This window comes from Plectropomus leopardus, chromosome 9 (genome assembly GCF_026936395.1).
Source record: "Plectropomus leopardus strain MGB_pleo_1.0 chromosome 9, ASM2693639v1, whole genome shotgun sequence".
Lineage (NCBI taxonomy): Eukaryota > Metazoa > Chordata > Actinopteri > Perciformes > Serranidae > Plectropomus > Plectropomus leopardus.
The window spans coordinates 32699755-32721612 of record NC_142184.1 but is presented as its reverse complement, the minus strand read 5'-3'; the positions used below and the strand labels follow the sequence as shown (position 1 = coordinate 32721612).

The 21858-nt window shown below is 42.4% G+C and overlaps 1 protein-coding gene across 17 annotated transcripts in view; it reads left to right on the top strand.

Moving 5' to 3' along the window:
- The window catches only part of agrn (agrin), a 355349-nt gene that overhangs the window by 113689 nt on the left and 219802 nt on the right, over positions 1-21858 (top strand). For 4 of the 17 annotated variants that reach the window (XM_088082558.1, XM_088082555.1, XM_088082550.1 and 1 more), the window contains exon 1: positions 12688-14927. The exons of the other annotated variants lie outside the window; for them this stretch is intronic. In XM_088082558.1, coding sequence (XP_087938684.1) covers positions 14762-14927 — 166 coding nt within the window. In that variant the 5' untranslated portion in view covers positions 12688-14761. Of the gene's footprint in view, positions 1-12687; positions 14928-21858 lie in introns of those variants that run through there. 17 annotated transcript variants of the gene reach the window in all.

The window sequence follows — 21858 nt, the reverse complement described above, 5'->3', positions numbered from 1 at the left end:
ACTTCTTCACACTCTGTTGATAGGGTTAGTTTATTTTTTTAATGTTTTAAACTAGAATTATATGCAGATCTTACAAAATGCTCCTTTGACAGTGCAGAGTTCAGTACCCAAGCCTAATGATAAAGTATATCTGTTTTAAATCCCTCTGTCTAAACTTAGACCCTAGAGGCTTGTCTGACACATGACAGGAGTTTTACAGCAACTTCCAATCCATGTAATGTTTTTCAAATCTGCTTTGCTCTCCAAGGATGCACTGTACCTCCACCGTTTGTGGACACAAGTTAGGAGCTAGAATTGGGGTCAATCACCAGGGAAAATTGAGGTCTCTCTGTATCGCCCCAACATCACAAAGAATGATACTTTATTGATCCCCGTGGAGAAATTCTCTTTTCTCTTGTCTCCTTAAAGATGGAGGTCAGAGGTCATTGTGTAGCTTCAGGACAACACTCAGCGACTGGATGTGGTAAAAAGTCTTGCTCAAGGACACGTTAGCAAGCAGGTTGTTTGTCAAAGGAGTTCGAAGCCGAGGTTTTCAGCTAATCACTGTCTTTGCAAGTGAAGTAAATGACTTCTTGGTTGTGAACAGTCATACGAGAGGTCATGAAACCCCAGCAAGTCCTTTCAGCAGACTCTGGAAGATAACTGACGTAGCTCTCTCTTCAGTTTTAAACTTTTTTCGAAGAATGAATTCTAAGACATCCACCAAAAAATCTGTTTTTTCAACCCTCTTATCATTTTTTCTTGCAATTCTTTTAGCCGACCATTTATTTTAACCCTGCAGCACCTTGTGGCATTTGAAAGAAGAAAAGTGTCTGTCTCTATTTTTTTCATGTCTAGTGTGTGAATGCCAAGTCATCTTGTGTGAATGTGTGTTGGAGAGTCTTGCTGCATTGTGTGGCAGGAAAGGAAGCAGCTAAAGCCTAGTGGCTGACAGACAGCGGGTCTCAGGCTCATCGGAGGGTCTGTTGTTGTCTGTCAGCCAGCTAAGGAGTCTTGACGATGGTTCTTTAGAGGGTACTCTCTGCTTTCTACAGCCGGTAATGGCCCTCTTTCCCGGCTTTGGTTTTCTTCTAAGTGCAAGCCACCTATGACAACACTGACCCCGCTAAACCGTGAGCTGAGGATACAGCAGCACAGACTGAGAGCAGGAAGGAGAGTTTAGTTTACTTTTCCTGCAAAGGCAGAATGTTTACAACAATAGTCGTAATGGCTGGCATCCATCTCTTCCCCAGACTGTGTCTCGCGCTAATCCACTGCAACTTCTGATTCTTGTTCAGTTTATCTGCTACACTTTTTGATAATCAGGCCCTAAATTTTGGTACAGATAGCAAAATTATGTATAAGATATGCAAATATATATATATATACACATACAACAACTTTGTCATAATACAGCACTGTTTAAAATAGGCTAAAAAGTAGCTAATTAAAGAGCAGAAGTTCTGTGTCATCGCTGTGGGTGCACCCCCTGTGCTGCAAGCTCCTGGAGCTCCCCACCTGTCTGCCAGCTAAAATCCTCCTCATAATGCAAAACACATCATAGATGATGCAAAATGATGAATGAAGAACTTTAGCTCATGGCACTGCCAGGGAGTTCAGACACTGTTCATCTGCACACACTGCCGTCAACATGGTGACACAGACCTAGTTGAAAATTTGCTAAATCTCCCTTGATGAGGTTCAATACGTATTTGACATTTTTTTCCTTTTTTTTTGTCTAAAGTGAAAATTGTGAAAATAACCAATTTAATATCTAAAGTTATATTTTAATTTTGCTTGTTCAGTTCCAAAGTCAAAGAGAGTTCATTTACATTGACATCATATCAAAGGGTGAATTGAGAAGCTTTCCTCAGCCAAGGACAGCATCAGTCGCTTCGGCAAGTGCCCCAAAATGACACGTTTCAAGTGACAGAGTCCTTTAGTAGGTGGAGTAATGGTGACAGGAGCAAAGCAGGGAGTAAGGTGATGTTCTTAAAGAGTGAGGTCTGCAAATGGAGGAGGTCAGGAGGGATGAATGGGTCAGCAAGACATGGGAGACTTCTGTTTGTTTGCGACAGTTAACATCAATCATTTCATGACAGTACCATATGACTGTAAGCATGAAATGAAACCTCCCCAAATCTCAACAAAGTGCTTATTCGAACCTAAACTGTGGTCTTTCCCGACACCTAACCAAGTCGTTTTTGTGCCCAACCCAACCAAAGCTTAACCATAGAATTTCCACATGATCAAACAAAACCAGCAATATGTCTGGACAAATAGCGTATTCTTTTGTTTCAATTGGAAGACTTGTTGGAAATTGATTATCAATGTTTTGTTTCTGTTCCCTGGCTGATTGATTGACTCAAGCACTAAGCGCTTTGCTTATATCCACATTAAAATCTTTTACAAGTTTGATTTGTCTGCAGATCATGAATTGAATCTATGCACAAATGTTTTTTTTAAATTCCTGCCATTTAATCCCCCCCGGCAACCATTCCTCATGGATCCGTCTCATTTCATTCACACCTGGTTGCCAATAGTGGGTGTACCTTGTGTGAATTCACACCTGAACTCGATCTGTTTTCTGTCTATCAGAATCAAAGCCTCTGAACGCAGGATGCATTTTAATACCTGGTGCTAAGCGGGTCATTCATTTTCCCGACTGTGATTGCAGCCAGAAAACAGCTATTTCGTCATTGTGGCACCATATTTTCATTAGTCTTCTACTTCCAGCACACAGCCGTGTCTGACGGCACTCTTACCAAAAGGAATTCGAATTATTTACTATGAGGGGAAAAAAAGGAATAGCGGAGAAGCTGTCTTGTTTGAGAGAATAACTTGAGCGCATGCCGTCTGATTAGGCATATAAATAATTTATAGCCGTTACATTTATGCGCTACGTCTCAACAAGGGGGTATTGCTCGCCAATTAATATTCCCTCTCTGCCCTCTATCCGAGAGGATCCAGCTCGATGTGCAGCCAGCAGCCAGTGACGGGGCCGAGAGAGAGGGAAAAAAGGGAAGTGGAAGGGAGGAGCGCGAGTTCATTACTGTAAATGCAAATAAAAGGGTCCCCGCATATAATAGGCTGTCACTGTCAGCTTTGATGTCAGGGAGCCGATCAGGTAAATCTGCTTGTGTACAGTACGAATATGTCACAGCAATATATGTTGATCCATTGTGTTATAGTCAAAACACAGGTAAAGGTAATTATATGTTGAGAAAATGCAGGATTATTGATGTAGAACACAAGGGATTCGCTGTAAGGTGGTACATAACGCCTTTGATGGAGCCAGAATCTAAAATGGTCTATTTCTACTCCAAGTCAGTGTGCAGTGTTCTGCTTCAGACGTGCTGCTCATTAAATAACTGAAACCTTTTATTCGCAAGAAATGTAAAAAAAAAAAAAAAAAATCACTTTGTATCTTGGCATCGTTCCGCATCTGTGGGCAGCAGCGTATCTCCATGGCCTTAGCATTTTGAGCTTTTGAAATTACACTCTCGTGTATCTCTGACTTCTTTTTCATTGGTGTTAATGTACTGGATGGTAATAGTCAGGTCAGGTGTTCCCTCACATCTGCCTCAGGCTGGGTATCATTTGAACATATTTGATCGGTGCCAATACTATACTTGAGATTACCAGAACAGTACTTTTTTTTCAGCGCCTTAAGGTGTGATCAGTCCGAATACAAAGTGAATTTTAGAGGTGGTTCTGTATAAAGTTGTAAAGTAGACATAAATAGCAAATTTTGTAACCTGAGGCTTAAAGACTTCAATTAATAAAGGTAGAGAGACAAAAGAGAAAATAAAACAAGAGCTGAATTTTCTGGTTTTAAGGTTTGTCAAAGCTTGTGTGAATGTAATATATATGGCCGAGACTCTTTGACTTTCTAGTATAAGTGACGTAGGCAATAACAAAATCCAAACATAAGTGGAGTTGGATGATAGACACAGATGTGAATGTCGATGCATCTCGGCTGTCCTCTGTGTTCGGATCAAAGACATGGATGTTAACATAAGGTGAAAAAAAGGCTCTCAGAAGGGAGCAAAAACATTCAGTCATTGTGTGAATAACTCATTTAAACATAGTCTAAAGTTTCCTGATTCAGATCAAGAACTATCGAAAGACTGAACAAATAATGCCAACTTTAATTGTTTTCAGCTAGAACTCTAATAACAGCGTTAATGTTATTTATCTACTTAGCCATACTTGTGCATCTTCATGTCCTCTGTCTACACCAACGCAATGTTAGTTAGATCTTTATTTTGAACATGCCAAATAAGATGGGAGAACAAAATAAAATTGAAGCAAGAAAAACAACATCAGAGTACATATTCAGTAAACAAACAAAAGTATTTCATATTAGAAAAGGAGTTGGAGGAAGTGAGTGCTTATCAAATCCTACCCCCTTTATTTAATTTTATACTAAAAAAAGTCATTTTAAACAATATTCACCATGATCTAATCAGACAAGAATTAAGACAAAAACAAAAACAGATCACTCAATAAATAAATACACACGCATCACAGAACAAAGAAACATCAATACAAAAAGCAAAGCCACATTATCAAAAGCAACATATCATGTATGTAGTTACTGTTAGGAGTCGGCCATGTTGTTAGGATGGCTCCCAGCTCATAATGACTGGTCATCACAAGTCTCCCGCCACTTTCTCCGCATGACGAGGCCAGTGTGACTTGGCCAGCTCCCCGTGACAGATGGCTGACTTGGCCAGACACTGACATCTGTATCATCCTTCAGCTCCATCAGCCCTGCCTTTCCTGTGTTGAGGCTGTAAGAGCCAGCCGCTCCTCCTCTGAGTCCCTGCTCCTAGCCTTCCTGCTCTGCCGCCACAATTGGCTCCATATGCCAGCCACACGGAGAAGTGTCACTCTCCACAGGCTCTGCAGGTTGCAGCCAGGTTGTTCTCTTTCTCCATCTCCCACCTTTTCTTTTTTCTGTCACCCTCCCTTTTTTGCAATTTCTTGCTCTTTCTGTCATTATTTGTCATTATTTACCTGTCTGTGCCCGTCCATTGGAATAATTTCCTACATGGCTATTAAGGGAAATTGTTGGTGCTGACGACCTGAATAAACAGGGCAAGGCAGTGGAGCAGGGAGGATATTACATCCTGTAATCATTATTGTTGTAGGTTTAGATGTGCAGGAGGGGCTGGCTAGGAAAATCAGAGCTGGCTAATAATGAGTTACTCCTTCCTGAGTGACTTCCTCTTCATTTCGAAGACCAGTGCAAAAGAAGGGAGGAGGATCAGTGGGCGGCAGCCCCCAGAACATCAGCCCTCAGGCAAGGATCTGCGTCTTCTGGCTCCAGATGAGCCCCGAGGCGAGAAATATCATCATCACCGCATGAGAGGGAACTGGATGTCCAGCAGTGGACAGGTCCTGGATGACGCCCTGGGCTAAGAGCCGGCTCAGAGTAGGCTGAAAAAGCAGGTCATGGCAGCGTGGGAGGGAGTGGGAGGAAGAGGCTAATGTGGCCAGAAGTGTTGAGTGTGGACAGGTGGATCATATTGACTGGAGACTCCTCTCGCATGGCTGAACAGCATCAGCTGCAGCAGCGGCCAGCGTTTTATGCGAGGTGAATATGCACTGGCGTGGTAAAACGATGCCCAAATGCCAGATGTCAAGATGACCCAAGTGTTTGGACATTCATGTTCAGCTGTGGGTTGCATCTCGCCGCTTTCAGCGTCATAGTGTGCCTGAGTTGTCACCAGATTCTGGGCGATGTGTCACATTGTGAGTCACATTGAGTGGAGCCCATCTAGTGTGGGAGCTCTCTCATTCACACTTACATCAACGCTGCACAATAGTTCCATCGTGCACTGAGTCAGAAATGGTGCTGTCATGAAAGCAGGATTTTGACATTATTATCCACATACTCAATGCTTTGAAATATGATGGGAGCAGTTATTGAGCAGTGTCAGACGACATTTGTAGCAGGTTTTGGCCAGGTGTTTTCTTGCTGTTTGCAACTTTGACTATCAAATTTGCAGTATGCCACAGGGGTTGTCACGATCCTGGAATTTCGATACAATACATTGAAAAATATTTGATACCATTTGGAAAGTATAGATTTTTTTTCTTTATTATGAGATAATAATAGCAAGGCTATGACATGAATGATGACTTCTTTCTCCTTGGTTAGTAGCAGAGAGCCGCAGAATGGCTGTAGAAAACATTAACAATAATAAAACTTTGTGACATTAAGAAAAAACTATAATCTTTGTGTGTTGATGCAGATGTTGAAAAGCCTCTGAGATTATCACACATTTAAAATGCAATAAAGTGCAAGTAAAAATACAAAACCATGCCGTAAAAGCCTGTATGCAAGCAGATGGAATGAGACAAGTGACGAAAAGACAGCACAGTGAGTGAGTTAGTGAGAAGGGGAGAGCAGAGAGCTGAAACAAAGTATAGATACAGAGGAAAATAAGTACTGAAATGCATCTCAAATATTCAGAAATGATTTGTATGGATAAATCGAGATTTTTGATAACACTATATTCCATTGCTGGCATCACATTTCATAACTATTTTAGGTAAATTTCATTTGTTTTGACAAATGCTGCGCTTTTTTGAAGTTTAACCCCTGGTTAATATCCAGATTTTATTGATTAACAATATATAAAGTAATGGCAATTAAAAGGAAAAATGCACAAAAACCAAAAAAAAAATAAATAAAAATGCGTGGAGAACCTTAACGAATGCAGATGCAGGACACATGGGCCCTTTGACTAGTTTGATAAGTCAGAAAATGATGTGAATCATATGATTTTGCCTTCACAGTTACCGATTTCATCTCAACTGAGCACTCATGGGTCATTTCAATGAGTTGTGCTCCAGCAAAAATGCAAGGTCATCATCTGGCAACAAAGTTAAACCTGTCAGCTTTTGCTGCAGGGCAATTGAAATCATCTGGTAACACTGTGATTGCAACCTCTGTGACGTGATAAGTTTTCAGAGTTGGAAAATCCTTCCCTATAGTTGAGTGTTTTATTACCTTTAGACTAATGGATTAGTTACTCAGAGCAACCTTACATGCAAGGCTGTTTTCAGTCTGAACACCCAGTTAGAGAGTGCCTCACGTCTATCATCAAAACACCAAAAGTCTTTTGGAAGTGTTCATCCCTCCTGTAGTGTTTCCCAAACTCATAAATTTGGAGATTTTTTTTACAGGGAGCATTTCAGCTGTTCTGGAGGCTTGTGACGGCCCTAACACCTCACAGAGACATTTAATTTCTCTTTTAATTTGTCTCCCATCTGTAGCTCCTGTCAGCAGTTAAAATGTAATTTCAGTTTACAGATTGTGAAACAAGTTTTGAACATTTCCAAAATGAAACACTTTTTTTCACTCATTGTTGTCGTATTGATGCTTGGTTGCCATGATAACACACGCCAGAGAAGCATCTTGTTTTCGTCCCTCATCATCATCCGTCCTTGTACCTCCCACTCTATTTTCTTGAGACCCAGTTCAGCAGAGGTTAATGCCGTTAGCCACGCACAGCTGTGAGGGGCCCCCGGTCTGGTTGCTGCTAGATGAGCGCTGCTCTGTTCAGAGGCCCGATGACTGGGAAGTCTGGGAATCTGTTGGATGCTGCAGCGAAGTCTGACTTATGATGATTGGAGTTAATACCGTGGCGAGACAATTGGCCCACCTGCTAGCATCTCACTGCAGTCGCCCACTGGGTGAGGAGTCTGAGCTTCCCTCCGCCAGCCCGGCCGCACGCTTCGATGCACACGAAGAATTCAACATGGCCTTCTGATGTCAGCCTAATATCCCTGAAAGCGGAATTTGTGGCCTTGAATACATAGTTTGCTATGAAATTAGATACATTTATAGTCACACTCGACTCATGTAATGGGGGGCCAGCAGTGTCGTATAAATACATACCAGGAAATAACTGTCAACCGTCAGATTGAGCTTTGAGAAGGAATTGGCTGAAATAACCCTCAGTGCAGCAGATTCCTCATTATCTATACATACACATGCACAAAAACACAACATGACAAATATTACAGTGAATTATCTTTGAAATGAGGCGCACATGAATAGTTGAGTGGGCCAGCAGACAGGCTTTAGTGCAGGCAATTACCAAATCCGTTCTAAATTTTAGCAGACTTTATTCTTTTCATCAACATCATTAAAACCCTCATTTACAATGGACAGCAGGAAAGGATGATCTCTAATGCCATTAGTGAAGGCAACAGCTTCACTTTTGATAGCTCCTGCTTTGAAAAATGGACAGAATCCCACTCTAATGGGGTGTTGGTGTATTCATCAACAGGGATTTTTTTTTTCCACACACTCTAATGTACAAAGCTGCTGTTGTCGCATTAAGCGATTGATCTCTGCACAGTTTTTTTTTTCCCCAAACGGATTATTTGATGAGAGATTCAGCTGAGAACCTCATACTTATTTTATGATCCAGGATAGTTCTGTGCTAGTGAGCTTGAAAACAGAAGTATTATACCCAAAGTCAGACAGAGAGCCACAACACTAAGAATGTTACTAGGGATGGGATGATATACAATTTTATCGTGGATTATGCTAAAAAACGTAATGAGTTAATCATGGTGAATTTCCATTAATGGGATAATCATGAATATGGTGACCAGCAGCATCCAAAGAGTATCACCATCAATGCTAACCAGGAGCTAGTGAACTCAGTATTTGGACAAGTGGAATGCAGCAATATACCGGTTTTAAGGTATACTGTGATATTAAAATCGATGTTTATCCCTAACTATGGTACTTAAAAAAAATCAAACAGATGGAGAATCTCATGTGCATCTCTTTTTCACCTAGACTGCCTTTTTACCAGGAATGTAACGTACATCCAGCTACATCAATATATCGATTAAATGAGCACCTATCATTATCGATGCAAAGTGAAAACATCAATGCACATCATCCTCTCTTAGCTGTGCCTTTATTTTGAAATTTTGTGACACCGTCACACAGCATCAGGCAGATGACATCAAATGGACAAGAGAAAGATGATGAGGATAACACTATTTACTCTAATAAATCACCAGTTTGTTTTCGTAGAAACTTGGGGTTAATAAAGAGAGCATGTGTCCTATGCTAACAATGTTGACAACCTGAGAACTGAAAATATATGCGTGCAGACTGAAATTCGTCCGTGCTGTCCTGTCTGGAGATGCAGGGACTTAAACTGGTGGTGAGAATGAGAAAGTATCAATAATACATGATACATGTAAATTGGTTATGTTATGAGTAGAGGAAAAGTACGCTAGCCACTAAGCTAATTTATTCAATGTAAAATGTCATAGGCTTATGCTAATGGCATTAGCATGTTGTGTATATGGGGGTAACAGTTATTATTAAGCAATTTTTATGCTTTTGTTAAAAGATCTTATAATTTATTCACATTTCGATTATGTTGGGAGAAATGTGTCTTCAGGTCAGAGAGCCCTGAAGTTTTAGGAAAAAGATAATGGTTTGAGTTAAGTAAAAACAGTTTTAATTGTTTATAATGATTTAGATGCCTTTTTTTTTTATCTTTTTCTGGCCGAAAGCAAATAAAAATTTGCGGCAACTTCTTCTGTTACCGACTGCGTTAAATGAGCATATAATATCATGTATCGATCGCAGGCCCCTAAATAGAACCAGATTGAAATGGTATCATTGCAGACTTTGTGATATTGGCAAAGAACCTATCGTTGTCCAAAGAATCGTTGTAGTTGTTGTAGTAGAGTCATGATGAAACCTGAAAACCTGAAATGATTTCATTCATATAAGGGGAATTGTGTGATACGGTATACCGTGATACCATAAAACCGCGATATTTTCAGAAACATTTATTGTACCATCCAATATTAAATACTTGACACTGGGGTCATTTAAGCTGTGACGTTATCAATGTAAAAAATTCTCTGGAACGCTGCGTGTTAATGCTTTTTTATGCCCAGAAGCTAACTATTGTGCCAGTGAGGGCAACAGTGCGACTGTATCCTTTCAGCTGAGATGTCAAGATAAATCTGATATCGCAAGTCATCTGCTATTGTGATAAAAACAGTTTTGTTATTGTTCACTATTTGTCTATGATGAGTCTGTTGACCAATGAAAAGCTGGCTCCCTGACTTGTCCACCAATCAGAGGCTGTGTTTCTGACTGTCTGGTTTGCAGTGTGCTGGAAAAATTAGCAGCTATGGTGATAATGCTGAAGAGACTGCTGGGCAGCCAAAAATAAAGGCAAAAACAGACTGCATATGCAAAGAACACAGAATCTTAATCAAGCACAAAAGATGTGATGCTATTTTAAATAGTTGATAAACCTGGCTTTTGAAGGTGGTTTATTTACTAAAAAGATGTCCTCTTCCCATGTTTTGGAAAGAAATTAAGCCAATTTGCTCGGGTTTCTCAAGGGTTAAACCTATGAAAAGATTTGTAAAGAGTTTCTACCTTTCAAATCTTTGAAATATGGATCTTTACAGAATTGGTGCATTTAGTCAGATAACTCTCCTGCTCCATTTGTCAGAGCATTAACCGCACACAGCAAAAGAAGCTTTCAGCTACAAAACAGAGCTGTCTTGGTGTCATTTATCATAGCAAAGTTGCAAAGGTAGCATGTGACCTGACCCTTCATCCTGTGGCACTGCAGCTGGAATGCAGCTTGTATGTGAAATATAAAGATGATGCAAGAAAAGGAGAACATTTTTTCCTGCCTTGAAAATAAGTCTCAGTGGTAACAGCCTCACATGATAATCCCTTATGCATCTTAGAGGAGAGATTGGCATTCAGCAAAGGCAGCAACTGTTTACTCTTAGATCAATTAGATCAGCGCCGGCCAGCCAGAAGACCGGGATGTGTGCAGGGCTTCACACATCCACCCACACACACGCACACACGTACCTTGATTGAAGCATCATTGTCAATTAGTTATTGAACTTGAAATTTCTCACCCTCTGCATTCATAGCGGCACACACTCTCTTATGAGCATATGCACACACACATATCAACTTTTCCTTCTGCCAGACCATTAAACAAGAGAGCAGCTCCTTTGGCTCCTTAATGGAAATTGCCATTTCAAAGCCTTCAGAGAGAGATGTTAACCTTGCGCGCTACTTGTGGCATTAAATATGGATCAAAGCAGTTGAGCTTTGATGTCGACGGAAGATCTTATTTGGGTCGTGGAGGCAGGGCAGAGCGCCGGAGCCAACTCCTTAGCGCCCTCTGCTGGGAGAACTCTGCGCCTCACCTTGTGATGTCTTGGCGTCATGCACGTGCGTGTCATAATTGTTTTAACCCCTTGTTGCACCCACAATTCCAACTTGTTGAGACATTAAGCGTGATGATAAAGACACAGTTATTGATAAAAGTGAAAAGGCAAATGAGACAGCAGCTGTTTCCTTTTTAGTCAGTGCATCAATCTGTTATGCACCGTGAGAGCTGATGTGGTCTGTCTGCGTGTCATGAGAGGGCACAGAGAGGGAAGGCACCTCTGGGTGGGTGGTGTTGCTGATGATGGGACCAAACTTTTGACCCTCAGCAGGCTGTCTGAAAACCTGGCTCCCCTCGTATTAGAGTCTCCCCCACAGAGCTCAGCTCAGACCAGGGAATGAACACCCTGTCCAAAGAGATAAATGACTTTGGGGGAGAAGCGAGATCTCCTACCTGTGTGTGCGTGAGAGAGAGAGAGATCGCACTGTAATATGAGTGTGTGTCCAAGTTGTGTGAGCTTCTCGGCTGCAGACTGATAGAGACAAAAATACAGAAGGAGCTATTTTGCACGCATGTGTGTGTTTTTCTATCAGACAGAAAAAGGCAATTGTGTGTGCATTCATGCAATCCCTCTGTGGATGCAGACAGAGTGTGCATCACCGCCAGTGTGTATACTCGTGCGCACCCTTGTGTAGAGCGTAGAGTGGAAGGGGGGTGGTTTGGGGGGAGGTTGAACGGCAGAGATGGAGACACAGATAGAGAGAGTGAAAAAAAACATAAATAATTGATGACAGATACCGCCTTGCATCTGGCGCCTGCTGCCGTTGAGTTTGTTCAAAGTGGATATTGATGCAGGGTCCTGCTAAAACACAATGTAACCGCTCCTCTGTTCTGACCTCATTATCACTTAAAAAGTGCGGCAATGCATTGCTTTTTTTAAAAAAGGGCAAAATATCAACATGTGAAGAAAGGGATGCAAATGTTTATTGTTAATTAATTGAATATTGGCTTGTTCTGTGGAGTTTCTCAAACTTGTGTCTGCAACAGTGACACATATCGGTCAAAAACAAGTGGGCTGGGCTTTTTGGAGAGACTTGATTGACTTTAATGTATTTAAGTTTTGCTCTCTCCCTCCCCTTGCAGGCCTATTTTCTCTGTTTGCCTCATTAAATCTTTGTGGAAATTCTCCAGCTCTTGTGGAAGAGACTTTCTTTTGATTAGGCTATAAACAAATGGAGGAGTTGGTTGACATCTCCCAAGACCGTAGCCCTCTTTTGTTTTGCTGTTGCACTGTTGCTGCCCCCCCCCCCACTCTGACAGGACTCGAGTACTATTCCCCAAAGCCTTTATTCTCGCTCGTTTTCCTTTTTTTTCACCCGTTCCCTCACACAACCCCTCCTCCCCTCTGCCTTTGTTAAAGACGGCCCCTCAACCACTCCCCCCATCTCTCTCTCTCTCCCTTGCACTGTCTCTCTCGCTCTCTCATTATGCGCTCATCCGTTCCGCTGGATGAGGGCTGAGAGAGGAGCGCTCAGGAGGAGAGTGTTTGGGAAACCAGCGACACGCCGCTGCTGTTTTCTCCAAAAGGAAAAAAAAAAAAACGTGGACCAAAGTGTCAGGAGCTGCTTTTGCTTTTGCCAGCACTCCTCCTCCACTCCCGTTTACTTCTCCTCTCTCTCTCTCTGTGTATCGCCGAGTCTGTCTGCTGACTTCTCATTGACTCATTCCTCTCTGCTTCAGCCGGCTGACTGAGTGCGCTGACACTGGGACCACTACCTGCTGCCTGGGGATTAAGCGCGCTATGAATACCCAGAGCCTAATTTGTTGTTTTGGCTGCCAGTGAATGTTGGATCTCCACAGGGAGGAGAAGCTGGTGCATAAATCCTCGCGGCCAGGACACAGGGATCGCCTCTGGACTGAGACAAGCCAGTGAAAAAGGGACTGAATGCTTGAGGAGGCGTGTGAAAGAGAGGCGACGAAGCAGAGAAAGAAAGCAAAGGACTGGACAAGTTCTCTGAAAGGCAGAAATAGAAGAAGCTAAATCAAGCTCAGTGTTACGAGGATCAGGGCGCAATGAAAACCTTCTCCTCTCATTATCTGGTTGGGATTCTCTGTCAGGGTGCTGACACAAGGCGAGAAAGCCCAACAAATCTCCGCCTCGAGCTTCTTGATTTCTGATCACACACAGGTTTTTCTCCTTCTCTTTACATGAGTTCATTCATTTAGAGCGTCTCTGTGTTCTGCAGCTCATCCGTAGCGTCTTGGAGGAGAAGACGGCTCTGCACCGACAGGTCGAGAGGGGATTGGGATCGTCCTCCTCTCCAACTTTTTACCCCCCTCTCCACCACTTCTGTCCTGCTTTCAGCCCCACCGCACCAGCAGGGTGGGGGGCAGCTGTGCACCCGCTCCATGAGACCGTCCGGGGATAAAGGTTATTGAACCGAGGAGTGGCAGGCACGCAGGAGACAAGGGGAGGAAAAACAAACCATCTCGGTGAACCCCGGGAGCATATGGTTTAGCGAGAAGCAGACAGCTGCTTTCCAGCCGTCCTGCTAATCACGCCACAGCAGATACAAGTTGCTCTGGTGACGGTGTCAGGTTTGGACGGATCTCGTGCCGTGGTCGCATAACTCTTCGGACGCGCCATAAGCCAAAGAAGCCAGTGGATACAAGGAAGCAGTTGTTGAGTTAGAGGCGCGCTGGGCGAAGCATTGCTCAGGAGAGCTGCTAACCTTTGTCGTCCCAACTGGCAACAGCCTGAGGGAGGCTAAAAAAGATGCTCTGCTGTCTCCTCTTAGGGAAATACTTGTGACACATGTTGTTGGTGAGCGTCCGACCTTGGCTCGGCGTGTAAAGGCTTCTGACAAGGAAAAGAGGGGGAGAGCTACATCCCCAGACCTCTTTCACGTCCATCTAATTACCAGTCAGGGTCACTGGGAGCAAAGCAGAGGATTCCATTTGTGGATTTACTTGCTTGGAAGTTTTCCGTGTGGATATTTGACAATCCCAAACACCCACCAATTTCTGGCTTAGGTGGCTCACACACACATACATGCCAAAAGCGCACTGACGCACATTTACAAACACATTACCACCACCCACTTAAATCCACACACATGTTTGCACTGTAAGTATAAACCACTTCACAGCACACACACATAGCCACAGATTGCGAGCACGTCAGATTGTCCCTTTTTCCAGCAGAATGGAGGTCGTGTGGACAGGTGGGGGGCTTTAGGAGTCCCCGTCCCCCTGTCTGTCCTCTTTCCCCCAAATGGATGTTATTATCTCTAAAAATGTGTTGCTTGGAAACCGTTAAAAGCTTGCTGCTGCGATTCTCTGACAGAAACAGTCACCGGGTCCTTGCCACGGCGCACAGCTGGAACCGCAGCTGAAACGCCGGCCATCACGCGTCCTTTTTTTCCTTGCTTTTTTATTTTACCTTCATCTCCATCCTCTGCCCTCACCCCACCGCCATCATTTTTTCCAACGGGTCTTTGGGCACCCCTCGTCGCCCTCCTCGGCCCGTCCTCTCCTCCACCCTGGAGGGGAGGGGGTCATTGGAGTGGAGCATGAGCGGGTGCCACTATCCCTCGCCGCCTCCACAGGAGCACGAGCGCAGGTACCAGCACAAGGTGTCCCTGGTGGTGCGCTACTTCATGATCCCCTGCAACATCTGTCTGATCCTGCTGGCCACATCTACGCTGGGCTTCGCAGTACTCCTGTTCCTCAACAACTGTACGTCAGTCCATCAGAAACACAGTTTTGCTTTCATTACACCTTTTCACTGCTTGGCAATAGAATGCTTGCCGTGAATCCTTATTTCACAGTATTTCTGCAGACAGAATTTAGTTGGAAATATACCATTTTTGCATTGCATGCTTCACAGTTGTTGCATTAAAAGTTAAAACATATATCTTCTCAATATTAGTAGTTAACCAGGCTGATACCGTTACCAATTATTAATAGTTAATGAGACCGACATTTTGAACCGATATGCATTTACAATAGAAATGAAAATCTTTCAGTCAATATTTAGCATTTGGAATATAACAAACTCCAACATAAAACTTTGTTTAAATGCGTTTTGCAAATATTTAATAAAAACTGAAACATTCAACATCATATACAGGGAGTTCCCTGCAACAGTTTTTATAAAGTCAAGTGAAAATTTCGATAAAAAATAAATAAATGAAAATAGCTCCCTGAGGTTTTACAAAGTAAAAGTTCCTCCCATCCTGACACTTTCTTTGCACTTTTAATTTTATCAGCAATCGTTAATAAATAAATAAATAAATAAAATGCCAAAAGATCATCAGCAAATGCTCAGCGAGACCGCTGCCAAGCTGTAGACCCTAATCAAGACCATCAAAAACAGGTATTTTTAAACATGTTGGAACATTTCCAGCCATGCTTGTTGTAACAATAGCGGGTAGTTTTCGATAAGAGCTTGGGACATTTTCATCTGATTGTAGCAACCAAACCAGGTGTTTTAAGCCAAAACATGACATTTTCCTGACCCTAACCTAGTGTTTTTGTGCCTAAAATGAACCAGTTATTATCCACAGAGCATGCCAACCACATCATTGTCAACACATTAAATTAAAAATTGAAAACTAGAGGAAACATAAACAAGCGCAAAATATCCATGCAGAAATGCACAAAGCCAACATTAATTCTGGTGATTGTGTTGAAATACAGCTCCCTCTTTCTCCCATGACAGTCTTATCTGCACTTGAACTAGGAACATCAGGACATCTGAAGTCACAGCCCCCCTTTCCTCGAGTCTGTGTCTGCAGGCTTGCGAAATTGCTTCATATCTCCGCTCCAAAGACTTGGCATTTACTTTGAACTGCGGGATAAAATAGTAAATGGCGACTAAATGCCTTTTGGAGGATGAAAACATGTCTTTTGGCCTGGAAAACCTCAACCTCTCCCATCATCTGCCCTCCAGTGCATTATTCTTCTACCACTGTATGTTGAAAGTACAGCGGCTCATTAAGAGCATAATGTTTGTGTGGCTTTGTTACTGGTGGAAGTTTTGATGGTGACTATCACAGTCGATTGTCGGGTCAAAGAATTTCCTGAAAAGGGAGGTAATTGCTTTAATTTGTCCTCTGTCAAGGCCCCTGCTGGGTGTCATTTAATGTTTCAACACTGGTGCCAGTGCAATATTTGAGATTCTGTACAAAAACAGTTCTTTTCAAAATAGTGAGTATCTGATTCTGAGCACTACTCATGACACTTTGAGCCTTGAATATACAGTTGTTAACTCTTATAGCCAATATGACCACAAGCTATTTTTTAACTGTCAATATTTTCTGGCAGTAGTAAATAAGGCAGATAAATTGTGAAAAATTAATGCTCCTCTGCCTCCTCCTTGTGCTCCTAATGGCATTTGCAAGAATTGTGAAAACAACCAATCAGAGCTGAGGAGTCTCAAATGCAGCTGTCAATCATGTCAGTTACTGCTTGTCTGACTGTCAAAGTAGGCGGCACTGATCAAATATGAATCAAGATTCTGTCACTGCATTGCCTGTCCCTGACCGCACATGTTTTCAGAAACATACTGCAGTGCACTGTATAAAATGTTTTCGCTGGCTGCTGGGTGGTACTTCGTTTTGGCTTGACTGTTTTCAACATGCTCAGATGAAAGAAATTTTCAAAAAAGGTATTTTCTTAAGTCTAGCCTATGTCTCTAACTGAGATCAATTTAACAATTTATATGAGATTTTGACCACTTTTTCATTGTAATACAGCTCCTGTGAAATCGCCTTCCTTGTGTCAGATTTTAAAATGCTCTTTTTTTTCTCTCACTGCACTGAAATATGTTTGTCTAAAATAATCCTGAGATAACAGTTAGATCCTAAGGAAAACTTAGTTGGCTTATAAATGAGCCACCCAATTTGAGAAGATCAAATGTGTGTTTTTTTCTCTATTCTCAGACTTGTCTTACATTTGAGAAGCCTATGAGCACGGCAAAATAACTCCTGCTGATTTATTATTTTGCTCCTTATTTCTTCTTAGCGGAAACGGGTCAGAGTTGACTCATCTCAAATTAAGAGGCTGATTTATTTCTGACGAGACAAATTTGTTTGTGAAAACATTTGAGGTGAGAAATAGGCAATGCAGTACCAGATTTATATTTGATCAGCACTGCATAGTTTCAAAATCCGCATTTACACTACCTGTTCAAGGTGGGAATATTATGCTGTTATGCTGCCTCTCTGTTCTGTATGTAACGTCCAATCGCAGAAATTGGGGACAGAGTAATCTCGCCTCTGAGCTGGGAATGAAGGTAGTAACTGCGCTGTAACGAGGTCTGTGTAAAGAGGAAGATGTTACCATGGGCGGCACGGGTGTGACAGTTTGACAATGTGTTTATATGTGCGACCCACAACGGGAGATTTAAAAAGCAGCTAATAGCAGAGTGGCTAATTCAAAGAAGAAAATAATCCATAAATGTCCACAAAGTAGGAAAACAGTGAGATTCAGGAGCTCCTTATCCTCCAAGCAGAGATCAGTCGCCATATAACTGAGACGGTAAATGATTGTGTTACTTACACGTTATGCCTTTTATTGTTTAGAAAGTACTGCTGGCACATATATTATATGTCACCTTAGAAGCTGGTGTTAAACGTCATGCCCGTCATGCATGTTTGATTGTGGGATGCCGCTGTGCAGTGTATGATCACACACTGGAGCAGCATGATGCAGTCGTTTGTGTAACAATGCAGGGGTTGTATAAAGGGGGGACTTCATTGTGGCCCTATAGCATGATCTTTGTCTAAAAGCAGCTACAGTTTGACCTCAGTCCAGGAGCAGTGATTGACATGATTGACACCGGCTCTCTCTGACAATGACCTGCGATTGGTCACAGTCCTCTGTCACAGGCTAGATTTTCTAAAACCTGAAAACAGTGCCAAGCAGAAGTGCAATAGTGTTCTCTCAGACCACTTGACTTACAATATACTCAACGTTTATCATAGTATTTTTGCCCAATGACATCAAAATGAGTCTGCTTGCCCCAGCTTTAAAGTGCCAACAGTTTGCCATTGCAACATGACTTAATGAATTCACCTGAGCATATGCTACCTCTTTTTTTCCCCTCACCAACAGCACTTCTTCAGCTGTTCCCCTCCTCCATTTGCCTACCCATATTAACATTGACTTATTAATTCTCCTCACTCTCTCCCAGACTCACACAAGTCTATTTTCTGAGTACCTCGCCAGTTTAGACTGTGTTAAAGGTGAAAGTCCTCCTAACTCTCCAAAGTAGGCTATTACTCATGCAAGACTTGCGCCGCATAATCAAGTAATCATCAAGTAAATAAGTTAAATAAGCATTGTCATTTTCAGGCCGCCAAATCAGGGCTGAAGTGCTATTTAAACAACACTTTTAGGGTAGAAGCTCGTTAATACTCCTCAACTGTGATTGTTGTTCCATGTCTTTTCAGGGTTTGTGTCTTTTCTATTATCTTTGTCAGTCTTGTCACTGTCGGTTTAATTGGTGGATATGGGTGACCAAGAGCAGCAAGGTTCATTTGTAACCTGCCCGTGTTACAGAATCAATTTCAGCCAGACAGATTCTGTTAGATTTAATACAAACCCAGTTAAAGAGCTCCAATCTTCACCTCTCACATGATCGAGTGAAAAGAAATGTGCGCTGGAGAAAGTGATGTAGTGAAAGGGGGCTCTATTATGCTGCCAAGAGCCCTCTCCATGTGGCCACAAGGACAGCTGGATGGGATGGTGATAGTGCTGGCAGCGGTGACGTGTGTGTACGGGTGTGTGTGCGTCGGGAAGAGGGGTGTTAAGAGAACCGTGCAACCTCGGATTGCTATTTCTATTGTCGCCATATGGGGTGAAGCATGTCCTCACACACACACACACACACACACACACACACACACACACACACACACACACACACACACAGTTTGCAACCCCCCTTCCAAAACCCTGCTGCTAACAGAACCCACACACACAAACACACTTATCATTCTGCATGACTATACATCAGCCACACCAATAGGGAAGATGACACACATTCAGTGGTACACACACACCCCCCTCTCCTTGCACATGGCTAAATGTCACAGTCAGACACATATTGATTTGCTGAAGATATAGGGTGAGTGATGGCCATGCTTTGACATTCACACGAGCCCGGGAACTCACGCAGGCTCTGCAAGGTGCAAAGGGAGATGGGGAAGGCTGATATGTTTATGGAAAGACCTTATCTTGTCCTTTCATTATGGAAATGTGACGAAATCGTTTAGCTTCGCCCCAGCTCTCTGTGTGCCACGTTCTCTGTCAGGCTCCTTCTGATTCGCCTCGCGCGCCTGTGTGTTTGTTTGCTTACAAGACGTCTGTTTTTGTGTGAGCCCCTTCACACTCCCAGCAGAACTTCTATATTTTCCTCATGCCAATTTCTGTTTCACTCGCTTTATATGTTTTCTTGAAATCCCCCCCAGATGGAAATCAGTTACCGTCATGACTGACTGGGAAACAGCTTCAGCCGACACTTCATTATTCACCTCTAGCAACAGCCTCGCCATTCCTCTCCCCTCTCCTCATTTTTTCTCTCGCACACACACTTTCTCTCTCTTTCACCCCCCTCTCCTCCCCTGAAGCCCCGACTGTTGACAAGCAATTTTAAGTGAGCCTAAATTTAAAACTCAGCTGTGTCTTGGGACGCCGATGGGTATCGCACAAGTCCTAAGAAAGGCTTCGTTGCAGTGGTTTGAGGGAGCCCCGGAAAAATGTGTTAGCGGGGTAATTGATGTGATGTGTTTTATCTTCCTCATTATCCCTCACAGTGCAGAGACATCGGAGAGATGGCTGGGTGGCTGCACATCCTTTCTGAGTGTGTGTGTGTCTGTATGTGTGTGTTGGTGTGTACACTCGGCGCAGGCAGCTCTGACAACTCACCGGAGCTCTGCTTAGTGAGTCAGACAGCCGAGCTGACTGGGAGAGTGCAGATGGTGGTTTGGTTTTGCTCGGTACTCCAGTGCCCTGGTACACTGTGACCGGTGTATCATGATGGCTTTTGAGGAACACATCATGTTTGTGAGAGGCTTTCCAGTCGGTGAAACAAAAATAATTTCTGTAGATCTTCCTTTTGATGATTTTTATGGTGCTTTTTGCGTGTGAAATAGGTACAATGGAGCTGGATATGTTTTATTTTTACATGATATCAGTCTGCACACTTTACCTATAGCTTTGTATCATTCAGTGTCGAACGTCTATGGTGTCTGTATACACTTTACATAATTCCCAAGCTATTCAACAGGCACTTGAAATGATTAGTTGTTCAGTCAATTAGCCAATCAACAAAAAAACTAATCTACCATGACTTTAATAGACGAACAGCCATTTAGCAAGCAAAAACACCAAACATTTTCTGGTTCCAGCTGCTCAAATGTGAGGATTTTCCGCTTTTCTTGTTTCTTTTCTCTATATTGTAAATTAAATATGTTTTGGTTTGTTTGTCGGACAATATAAGCAATTTGAAGACACCCCCTGAGGCTCTGGGAAATTGCTTTTTAGCTGTTTTTCAGCTTTTTGTGGCCCAAACAATCAGTGGTATAATCGAAAAATAATCACCAGATTAATCGACGATAAAAACACAGTTATTTGCAGCCATAATTCTGTTTGTGCTTTGGTTTTTGCTTTGCCACAAACAATATCCCCCATTCTCGAAACAATATGAAAGCAAACTACATGCACCATTGCGTAAAATGTTATTGATCTATTCACATTGCTTGGTCAAGATTGTCTCATTTTTAAGCATTGTTGGAATACTACAACCACAAAATGACCATTTGTGAATGCTAGTCATGCTGTGTTACGTTGAAATCGTGAACCAAACTTTGTTTTTCTTGCATGCCTCCATGGAAAACTCACAGCTTGAATTACTGATTGATTGGGGACTATAAACATGTCAGAACATCTGTTTCCAAACTCTCAGATTGATGGATGAGAGGAGCTGCTGCTTTCTAACTTTCAGACCCAGCGCTTAACAGTTAAGTTTCACTTAACATTGCCTACTGTTCTGCTGCTCGGTCTCTACTCAAAGTACACTCTGCCCTCCCAGAGTGTGGTGCAAGGAATAACTAAACAGGATATATATTTTAATAGCGTCTCAAATAAACAGTCTAGCTCCAAAAATAGAAAATCACCATGTGGTGGTAGATGTTTTTATCATGGCAGGCCACCACAAATAAAAGTTTGGAAAACCCCTGCACACTTATGCTCAGTCCTGTCCAAACACATCATTTATTTATTTTTTTCCCAAAATGTACTGTTTAAAACTGAACTAAACTTATAGTTTAAATGCATGTGTTTGGAAAGCTCTGACTATACAGCTGGCTAAATGAGACTTGGATTATATTGCAAGAGTAGTTTTGCTGTTGTTAAATGTGGACCCCAATCAGTCAGAAAATCCATATGTTTGCTGTTTTCCACAGAGGCATGCAAGACAAGTTTTCTTCTTGAATTCAAGGTAACACAGCATGACTGACTGATTTACAGATGTTCATGTTGTGGGTGAAGTATGCCTTTAAGGTGTCAAATCTGCAAAGGACTCAGGTTTCATGAGATCCCTCCCTGGAGTGTTACTCCATACTCAGTCATATGACACTTCAGGTCTTGTTTTATGGTTCCC